The following is an 11,152-nucleotide window of genomic DNA, read 5'->3' as shown; positions in this document are numbered from 1 at the left end:
ATGCGGGCCTGGCCCCCGGGGATTGGGTGGTCTCGGGTGGGAGCGAAAGTAGGGGTACTTCGGGCACCTACTTCGCCTGCCTGGTGGCTGCGCAATCACTGGAGGCCCTTAAGGCCTGCAATTTCAGGCCTTTCTGTAGCTCTACTCGAGCAACTGTTAAGTTGCTTGAAAAAGAACGCAGAGAGAAACCCGCTGTTGCGGGAACTAACAATCGGACCTGAACCAACTATAGTCAGGCCTGGGGTTCCCGTAACTCAGATTAATTTGCATCACAGCAAAGACGTCTGGGCGATTTTAGTCAAGAGCATGACTGCGATGCGGACAGGTATAGCACTAATTCAGGAACCATGGCTCCTGAAAAATGCTATCAAAGGTTTGAGTGGGTGCGGCACAATATGCTACACACGATCAAACCGAAAAATTAGAACTTGCATAGCCACAAAGGGTCTAACTGCAATTTTTATGCCACAGCTCAGCTGCGAGAACTTAACAGTAATCCAGACGAAGCTAAAATTTTCGACAACGGAATCCTTGGATGTGTTGATAAGTTCAGCTTATATGCCCTATGACTCCGTGGAACCACCACCTCAGGTGGAAATCAACAACTTGATAACTTATGCGGAGGAACGTGGACTCGGATTACTACTTGGATGCGATGCCAATTCCCACCACGTCGGGTGGGGGAGCTCGGACATCAATTCCAGGGGAGAGAGCCTGCATGACTTCATCATGAGAACTAGCCTCATTATTCTAAATAGGGGTACAGAATTTACCTTTCAGGACTCTAGAAGACAAGAGATAATCGACATCACTTTATGTACGAAGAGGATGGCTGGTCTAGTGACGGACTGGAGGGTCTTGAATAAATCCTCTGGTTCTGCTCACAGACAAATACGCCTAACTCTTTGCCACATATCGGAGGACAATAGGACACGTAATCCAAAAAGGACTGATTGGGATGAATATAGGGCTGCTCTATCAGCCAGTCTTAAGTCAGTCTCAACCAAATTCTTTAACAAGAATGATCTTGACGCGGCGGCACTCTTCATGAAGAGCGCCATAATAGATGCCTACGAAGCAAACTCTCCGCTGAGGAGGAGCCAGTCCTCTACCACAGTTCCCTGGTGGAGCAAAGAGCTTACGAAGCTCAGGTTGAGGACTAGGAGACTCTTCAACAAGGCCAAGAATTCTGGCTCCGCAGCCTGTTGGGAAACCTTTAGAAGTGCACAGCGGAAGTACAATAAACCCATAACCTCAGCTGAACGACAAAGCTGGAGGAATTTCTGTGAAAGCATGGAGAGCCTCCCAGAGGCATCCAGGCTTAATAGAATTCTTAGCTCTGATAGTCGCTTGCAAATGGGCTGTCTCAAACATCCAAACGGACACTATACAGAAAACCTTACTGAATCTTTAACACTCCTGATGGAGACTCACTTTCCGGGTTTTCAACCTCTGACCTCACAACACCCCTCTTCCAAGGCGCTTATATCCAGGAATGGTTACAAGCCCAGGGAGTAGTCGCTAGCGGCAGAGGTGGTGTATCCGAAAAGTGTGGAGTGGGCCATTCAGTCCTTTGACTCCTACAAAGTATCGGGCCCAGATGGAATCTACTCCATCCTCCTTAAAAAGGGGTTGGGACCTCTGTTGGGCCCTCTTACAAAAATCTTTAGAGCTAGCATAGCTATAAGACATGTCCCACCGGTCTGGAGTGTCACTAGAGTGTGCTTCATTCCAAAGCCAGGTAGAAACGGTCATATTATGGCTAAAGACTTTGGACCCATCAGCCTTACCTCCTTTCTGTTGAAAACATTAGAGAGATTGGTTGAGGGCTTCATAAAAACAGGGCCTCTGGTTCGTAAATTCCTGTCTTTGCCTACAGGGAAGGTAGGTCTACAGATACTGCCCTACATCACCTTGTGAGCAGTATTGAAACTCAACTCACAGCCAAGGGGTACGCCCTAGACGTCTTCTTAGATATTGAGGGAACTTTTGATAGCACCTCTTATCCGGTTATTAAGAGGGCCATGGGCAACCATACCAGCCGCTATTATTGATTGGACATTAAACATGCTGACAGGCAGACTTCTAACTGTCAATCAGGGAAACTTGACTCTGAGAGGTGTCCCCGCGAAAGACTGCCCGCAAGTTGGGGTTCTGTCTCCACTCCTGTGGTGCCTTGTGGTGGATGAACTAGTTAATCTGCAGACAGCCAGTCTCCGGGTATATGGCTATGCTGACGATGTAGCCATCGTGCTAAGAGGTGGCTTTCTTTCAACTCTCAAGGAGCTTATGAATAATGCACTGAGAATCGTTCAAAACTGGTGTGAGGCTAGAGGTCTAACGGTAAACCCGAATAAGACTGAAGCCATGATCTTTACCAGGAAATACAAGCCAGAGAGCATCGACGCGCTAAAGCTCTGAAATAAAGAAATACAGTTCTCCTCTTCCATAAAATATTTGGGTGTCCATCTTGATCCCAAATTGAACTGGAACTATTATTTTGAAGTTAAAAGAAAGAAATTCTACATCTCTTTTTGGGCATGTAGAAGAGCGCTATCTGAGGGATCAAACCCAGCCTTGCGTTATGAATCTACAAGTCTGCTGCCGAGGATGACGTATGCGGCGGTGGTCTGGTGGCCGAGAGTGGAAAAAGTGGGGGCAAGAAACCTGCTGAAAAGCCTACAGGATGGATACCTAAGGGCAGCAGTAGGGGCCATGAAAACCACCCCAACAGAGGCGCTGGAAGTAGCCCTCTGCATTCCTCCGCTTGACCAGAGGATCATCTGCGCGGCCAAGTCGGCGGTTTACAGATTATACTGTCAAAGGGAATGGAGATACGCTGGACCTGGACACACCAGACTAACCTTTCTTCAAGATCGCCCTTTCACCCTGAAACAGGATAGATCGATGAGGAAATACCATTTGGGAAAGACTTTCAAGGTTCTTATACCAGATAGGGCAGACTGGGAGAATCAACGCTTTATTGACCGCCTCAGTCCAGACGTATGGTATACAGACAGTTCAGGCAACAATGGTCGCTATGGAGCAGGCATATATGCTCCAAAGTACAACCACAAAACAAGCATTCCCATAGGGGGACTGGCCACGGTCTTTCAAGCTGAGGTCTTAGCCATCTTGGAATGCGCTAACCTACAAATCACTGCCGGGGCGGGTAACAAAAACATTGTTGTATGCTCGGACAGCCAAGCAGCTCTTGCTAAACCCACCACGGAATCCTCCCTGATTTGGGATTGCATGCAAGCACTCAATCAACTCAGGGAACACAACAAGGTTACCTTGATGTGGATACCGGGTCACCAAGGCATCCAAGGCAATGAGGTGGCGGAGCACCTTCGGGCTCACATGTCCATCTTGGGGTTGGCGACACAGGACACATGTCGATTATGTGGAGAGGATAGAGAGGACAGCGTCCACATTCTGTGCCGCTGTCCCGCCTTAGTCCTCAAAAGGTACAGACACCTAAGGTCTATGTTTCTTGAACCGGGTGATCTGAAGAATAAAAAGATAAACAACCTGTGCAAGCTGGCGGAAAACGCTGGCTTGGGTTTGCAAAGATAATCTTCAATCACCAGCGGGGAGTTACAATGGAACTTTTAGATCTAGGTGACCTCAGGGACTCGCTGTAGTACCACCTGCTCTTTCACTTACTTACTTACTTACTTACTTGTATATGCCTATTAGTCTTCTACATTATGTTCAGCCTTGCGACGAAATTTTGGTCGAGAAAAAAAGTCGTTTCTTTATGATTTGAAACAACACATATACAAAGATTACGCATCAGTGTGTAATATTACCACACAACAAACAGCTCTTCGCGAGCAAGCAAAAGAAACGATAATAAAAGCGAGCGAGACAGTAATAGGAACAAGGGAGACAGTAATAAGAGCGAACGAGACAGTAATAGGAGCGAGCGAGAGGGGCATAGCAGCTGGCAGAGAAAACTTGAGGCTTTCCTTATACGCTGCTATTCCCCTCTCGCTCGCTCCTATTGCAGTCTCGCTCGCTCCTATAGCTATCTAGCTCGTTCTCATGCTGACTGCGTCGGTAATATTTTTTTTAGTTCTTTCAAGGCGGCGCTCAAAATCGCGTATGAGTTCGGCCGACGTTTCGGTATCCTCTTAATACCTCTAACAAAAACAACACATCAAACTTTTATGAAAATTGTTGTACCAGCGTTAGTGGCATTTCTATAAAGCCTAATCTACAATGTGCCATTTGCGTTTTGTTTTGTGTTCTGCTTTTTGCTTCTTGTATTTTTATCGAATGGAGTCAAGAAACATCGTCATCTACAATATGTCCTTTCTGTATTTCTTATTGAAATATATACCATACTGGAATGAACACTGCGTTTCTAATTGGCGGCCAAGATTGTGCGCTTGCGATAGTTGAATTAGGACGTTGTTGTCTTTATCTGACTAAGGCAACCACGTGACTCTATGTACTACTCATTCTAAAAACATTGCTCATTAAGAAAGATTAAGAAAGATATCATCTTTCTATCATTGAAGTATATATTTTCAGGCATGATAGTACACGATAAAAAGGAACGTCCTAATTCAGCTATCTCTTAGTGGCCGCGGTAACCGTGGTGGGGGTATGGCAGTACTCGTTCCATATGGTACATATTTCAATGGTATTTCCTAAGGAAAATTGTTATTTTACATGAACCAATCACAGACTGTTAATTCGTAATCCATTCAGATACTAATACAGCGTTCTTATTGGTCATAAATGATTAAGGCAGTATTTCTAAGATGATCTTTTTGGTTATGTTTATACTATGTACTCGTCCCGTGCGCGTTATTCTTCTGTTTTCTGAGATAAAAGTTAACGAACTCCCGAACAGACAAGAAACACGTAACAAAAAACACGATTGTCGATAAAATAGAGCAAAAAGTAACTAGAAACCAAGAGACAAAAAGCAAGCAACAAGAAGCAAAGAGCACATTGTAGATTAGGCTTTACACCCGTGTGAACTAAATGTGAATGTAGCATTATATATGTAAATTTACCGCGCGACAAACTTCATTTACAAGCTCGTTTAACTGCGGATGTTATCTTACAGAGATCACTAATATTAATACCAATGTGGTGTTCCTAACACCTGTTACTAACCTTATGAAGATTTGTGATATTCCTAGTACTTGTTACCAACTTTAAGAAGATGGTATTTGATTAATTTCATATTATATGTTATTGATTTAATATTACTTGACTACACAACATTTGAATGTTAATAACAAGATACTCTATATTTATTCATTCGTTCCGAAGTTGTGATTAAGAAAATACGTATATTTTTATAAGCAATAAATAGTTATTTATTTGGACTTCCGGTTGGAGAGTGTAAGGAGTAAGTTGCGGTAGGTAGGACGGAGGAAAATAGTAAAGATAAACGTGGATAAAGGAGCAATAGAACGAAAAAGAAAAGGCCTAGAGTGAGGAGGAGGTGAGAAAGAATACGAGGAAATAAAGGGAGGATCGGGAGAGAAAGGAAAGCAGCAGGAGAAGAAAAGATTAAGGAGGCAGGATTGGAGGTTAGAAAAGTCGGAGTATAGAAAGGCGGAAGAGAGAAGCAAGGTAAGGAAGAGAGAAAAAGGTCGACAAGATCGATAAAAGCAATCAATCGATAAGGAAGGGAGTAACATAGAGGGCAGGTGGCAGCAAAGGTTGGTAGACCTGCGGGAAACAAAAACAAGCCGAAAGAAAAACCCTAGAGTGTTTCGGAGTAGGAAAAAATAGTGAGACAGAGATGAAGAAAAGATTAGAAGACGTAATGAGAATATTTAAGGATGAAATAGTGAAATGAGAGAAAATATAGGGAAATGTATGGAAGGGTTGAGAAGAGAGATGCAAAAGGAGAGAGAAAAGAGAGAAGAAGAGTGGAGAAAGGAGAGGAAAAAATGGGAAAAAGAGAGAAGAGAGATGCAAGAAAGATTAGACAGACTAGAAAGAGATCAGGAAAGAAAAGAGAGGGATAGAAGAAGGAAGAATATAGTAATTAAAGGAACGAGCGTGGATAAGGAAAGAATAGAAGAGGGAATTGAAAAGTTCATACGAGAAAAGATGGGGATAGAGGTAAGAGTAGAGAAGGCGTATGCGATAAGGGAAGAAGAAGGCAAAAAAGTGGTAAGAGCAGAGATAGAAAGATGGGAGATGAAGAGGCAGATCATAATGAAAAAGAGAGGTTTAGAAAGGGGAGTATACATAGAAGATGATTTAACAAAAAAAGAGAGAGTGATACAAGGGATGATAAGAAAAGTAGCGAAAGAAGAAAGAGAGAAAGGGAAAGAAGTAAAAATAGGGTCCATGAAAGCAAGAATAGACGGAAGATGGCTGAAGTGGAATGAGAAGAAAGGCTGTCTAGAAGAGGATGGGAGAGAAAGAGACAGGCTATAGGGAAGCAAGGAGAAGAGAGGAGAGGAGGAGAGGGGAATCAGGATGTGTTTTTGGAATATAGCAAGGGTGACAAATAAAGATGAAGAGACATGAGAGTATCTGAATGGATTCGAGGTGGTAGGATTGCTGGAAACATGGGTAGAAGAGGATAGATGGGAAAAAATAAAAAACAAGCTTCCTAAGAATCTCGAATGGAAGCGCAGGCCAGCGAAAAAAGAGAACAGAAAAGGAAGAACAAAAGGAGGCATAATAACAGGAGTAAGCAAGAAGATAAAAAGTTTAGAATATAAGGAATGGAGTGACAGCATAGTTGAAAGAAGGATAAGATTTAAGGGAAAGGATTGGAGAGTGATGGTATACAGTCAGAATGTTAAGGAGACAATAGACAAGATAGAGGAAGGAATAGAGGAAAATGAGGAAGGAGTATTGATCATAGAAGGAGACTGGAATGCAAGAATGGGAAAGGAAGGAGGATGGATAAAAGAACAAACGGATGAGGAGGAAGAGACAAGAAAATCGAAAGATAGAATAATAAACGGAGAAGGAAAAAGATTAATAGGTGAAATAGAAGAGAGAGGATGAGGAATTTTAAACGGGAGTAAAGGAGAAGAGGGGGAATGGACCTATGTAGGGGAGAAAGGCGTATCAGTAAAAGACTATATTATAGGAGATCAGGAGGCAGTGGAAGAAATCGAGAAGGTAAGGATAGGAGAAAGAGTAGATTCGGATCATATGCCACTGGAAATTAAAACTTATGGGACGGGTAGTAAACGGAAAGAAGAAGGAAAAGAAGAAGAAATAGAAAGAAGAGAGTGAAATGAGGAAACCAAACAAGAGTATCTGAAGAGCTGCGAAGGATGAACATGTAAAGGAGAGGATACTGGAGAGCTATGGAAAGAAATAAAAGAGAAAATAAATGAAGCAATTCCAAAGACGAAAAAGAGGAGAAGCAGATGGAGAATGAGGAGAAAAATATGACATGACAAAGAATGGAAGGAGAGGAAGAGAGAAGTAAGAAAAAAATTGAGAAGATGGAAGAAGGGGAAGTGCGAAAGAGAAGAATATTGGAAAGAAAGGAAAGAGTACAAAGAGTGGGACAAAAAGAAGAAAAGGGAGTATGAGAGGCAGGAAGAAGAAAAGATAAGGAACATCAAGACGGAACAGGAGACATGGAAATATATAAATCGATTCAGAACAAAAAGAGAAGGAGTAGACGAAGAGATAAGCAAAGAGGAATGGAAGCAACACTTTATGGAAATTCTGGAAGGAGAAGAGCAGAAAATAGAAATGGAAATGGAGGATCAAGAAGAAAGAGAAAAAGAGATAGAAGAAGAGAAGGATATAACAAAAGAAGAAATGATAGAACAGTTGAAAAAGTTGAAGATGAGGAAGGCGCCGGGGGAGGATGGATTGGAAAATGTGATTGTAGTCAATATTAATCGGTGTCATTTAGACAATTCCTGTTATATTTTTAAATTCAAAAGGTCTCAATTACTTAGACTATTAAGTATAGAAGAGTGCTCAAATATTTATATTAAAAATGATTCTTTGAATATTTCCAACAATTTCCATTCTCATTTAAACAACGTTTTACTAACTTCTACTGAAGTTTACTCTCTTAAAGTCAATCAGTGTATAATAACTGAAAAATAGTGAATAGTCACTGATGATCATAGTTAAAAATCTAGCACTGAAAATCAGTATAAAACTACTGATAGAATCAATTCATTACAGTCATTGTTTCTATCAGTGATATCTCACTGTTGGAAACAACCCACTTAGCATGTCAGTCACAGAATATTCTACAAAGCTGCTATAAATATGATAGTGGGGATATATAAAATGTATATTAATAAAATATTTTATAGATATTTTTTTCGGGATGTATATCTATAATCTGTTCGCTGAATATTCCATGTATACGCTTAAAGAGATGTTTTATTATTATTTTGACGGGATTATTCATGGAATATTAATCATGATATGTTTAAAAAACGTCCATGTAGGACTGCATCTATAACATATCACTGGAATATATTTGCGACTTGTGAATAAAATATTGTGTTTAATTTCTATGAATATATTCCTTTTCAAACTACAATTGTCCCACGAGTAGTCTTATCGACATAATACAATAGTTACAATTGTGTGAAAATATTTCAAAACCCGTATATAGAATGATAGCAATATAACAAAACACTTTTTTTCAAAATCCTATAAAAACTGCAAAATTACTAGTAACTAATATATAATTTCTATATATTTAACATTTAACTATTATATAATTACTATATATTTAACATTTAACTATTATATAATTACTATATGTATATTTAACTGATATAAATAAGAGAAAAAAATTTTATAATTTCATAATTGTAATATTCAAGAGTTGTGTATAAGCTAGAAAAGTTAAAATACTAGAAATTTATGTGCATAAATATATATATATATGTTTATGTAAATTTTTTAATTTTAGGATTTCAAAGATTATAATAACTTCTAATTCTCAGATATTCATTTTTTTTGTAGTAAGCAATTAATTAAACGGGAGTATATTATATTTTTCAGCTGTAACACGTCAGTAACGTTTAATGTTACGAAAATATTACTATAAATGTTTATTATGTTAAATGACATTTTTTGATAGATAATTGATGAAAAAGACTCCAAAAGTATTATATTGTTGCGGCTCTGCCATTGATGCGCTAAAGTTGTCTTCATATGAAGTTGTCTAGGGAAAGTCTCCGTCGTTAAGAGATGATTGATCAATAACGATTACGGGATTTTTGAGTTAGTTGTCGAACACATAAAAAGTGCTTTCGAACGGCTTCGTGATTCTTTCGCGAATATACTTACAAATTATTTGTACATAACTTATTGTTGTTCGTTAAAACGTTCTCGTGTTTATTAAATAAGTGTTTTAATTATTTTGCGGCTCGCGAGTGTTGGTGTTGTGTGCGTGTGATACGATTATTATTGAATCGGTGCCACGGACGCAATAATATATATATATATATATATATATATATATATATATATATATATATATATATATATATATATATATTGTATAGATATAACCTATAATAATATAAGAATGAAGGCAGCATTCACATTATTATTATTATTAAATATATATATATATATATATATACAGGGTGTCCCAAAACTCATAATCGACCTTTCAGGAGGTGAAGAATAAATTAATGGGGCGAAAGTTTCTGTGTCATTTTTTTCTCCGATCATTATTTACTGAGTTATTTAACACTTAAGCCAACGAATCCTGTGAGCCGGTATGTGCGCCAGCAGTGCCGCCTCAAACGGCACGGCAGCCGTATACCTAATACTCAAACTTTTTTATTTATTTCATTTGAATACTGTTCCTTTTTATCAATTGATTAATCAATTATGATTAAATGATAAAAGGAGTGAGAGAAAGAGAGAGAGAGAGAGAGAGAGAGAGAGAGAGAGAGAGAGAGAGAGAGAGAGAGAGAGAGAGAGAGAGAGAGAGAGAGAGAGAGAGAGAGAGAGAGAGAAACATGAAAAACATATCAGGAACATAAAGATTGATATATCCAATTCTACTATTATTTTTTTTTTAAATCATCACGTTTTTTGAAAGACAGCAACTTTCCGAATATCAACTAATTAAAAGATTCACTACTTTTTTTGTTATAAAACTTGCGCTAAAAAATTGAAAAAAAAATCTTTTACCTAATTTAACATAATGATCGCTAAATATGCTATCGTTGATTATGTTGATTATGGTATTGTATTAATATTTCACGAAAATTTGATACTAACTATTGTGTTAAATTCTTGAAGTCTTTTTCATCAATTATCTATTAAAAAATGTCATTTAACATAATAAACATTTATAGTAATGTTTTCGTAACATTAAACGTTACTGATGTGTTACAGCTGAAAAATATCTTATATCCCCGTCTAATTAATTGTTTACTACAAAAAAATAAATATCTAAGAATTAGAAGTTACTATAATCTTTGAAATCCTAAAATTTAAAAATTTAACTTCATTATCTATAACAAAAATTTTATTTTATTTGAGGAGTAGTTACTGAATCGGAAATTAAACCCAAGTTTCTCTCTTGCCGGACGACTACTATTACTATTACTATCATTGATCTATATTCAAACTCCACATCCTGATACTTTTCATTTTGTTTATACATATGTATTTAGTAATAACGTCATTTTTCAATCAGCGTGAACTTACAACTAACAAGGAAAGGGTTGGAAGTGTCACCCTCTGATTTTAATAAGCTTTGAATATGATGTTGTCTAGGTCAAAATAGGAGACACGTATTTTTTTATATGTGCTCTTACGTCGTTAAAGGGGTGAAACACCCTCTTGACAAAAATCGGTTTTTATATTTCTGAGCGAATACCGTCAAAACAATAAGAGATATAAAAAAAGTTTCGAATAAAAGTTTTAGTCATTTGAAGGTCACGTGAAGATGACCTTAAATTTCTTAAATGGAACACCCTATATACTTTTACATATTCTTGCAGCTTATCTTAAAAGCTTTCACTATAATAAAATATTTTTTCAATAAGTATTTTTCGAGTTATGAGGCTTGAAAGTTCCAATATTTTGACATCAAATACGAAATATCTCGTAAAATATTAATTTTTCGATTATCTTATTTTCATACTTTTTAGCACATAATAATAATCATACAGAAAATACATGGGTGTTTCTTTAAAAA

At 38.1% G+C, this 11,152-nt stretch overlaps 2 protein-coding genes across 2 annotated transcripts; both read left to right on the top strand.

Annotated features, from left to right (window-relative positions):
* LOC140670656 (uncharacterized) lies at window positions 1-1,518 on the top strand. The gene has a single exon (XM_072901384.1). The coding sequence runs from the start codon at window positions 1-3 to the stop codon at window positions 1,516-1,518; it is 1,518 nt and encodes a 505-aa protein (XP_072757485.1).
* A 1,092-nt stretch (window positions 1,519-2,610) lies between these two features.
* LOC140670655 (uncharacterized) lies at window positions 2,611-3,579 on the top strand. The gene has a single exon (XM_072901383.1). It carries the CDS (start codon window positions 2,611-2,613, stop codon window positions 3,577-3,579), a length of 969 nt encoding a protein of 322 aa, XP_072757484.1.
* The last annotated feature ends 7,573 nt before the right edge of the window (window positions 3,580-11,152 follow it).

The sequence above is a fragment of the Anoplolepis gracilipes genome, chromosome 10, assembly GCF_047496725.1.
Source record: "Anoplolepis gracilipes chromosome 10, ASM4749672v1, whole genome shotgun sequence".
NCBI classification, from domain to species: Eukaryota; Metazoa; Arthropoda; class Insecta; order Hymenoptera; family Formicidae; genus Anoplolepis; species Anoplolepis gracilipes.
This window is presented reverse-complemented; position numbering and strand designations above follow the sequence as displayed.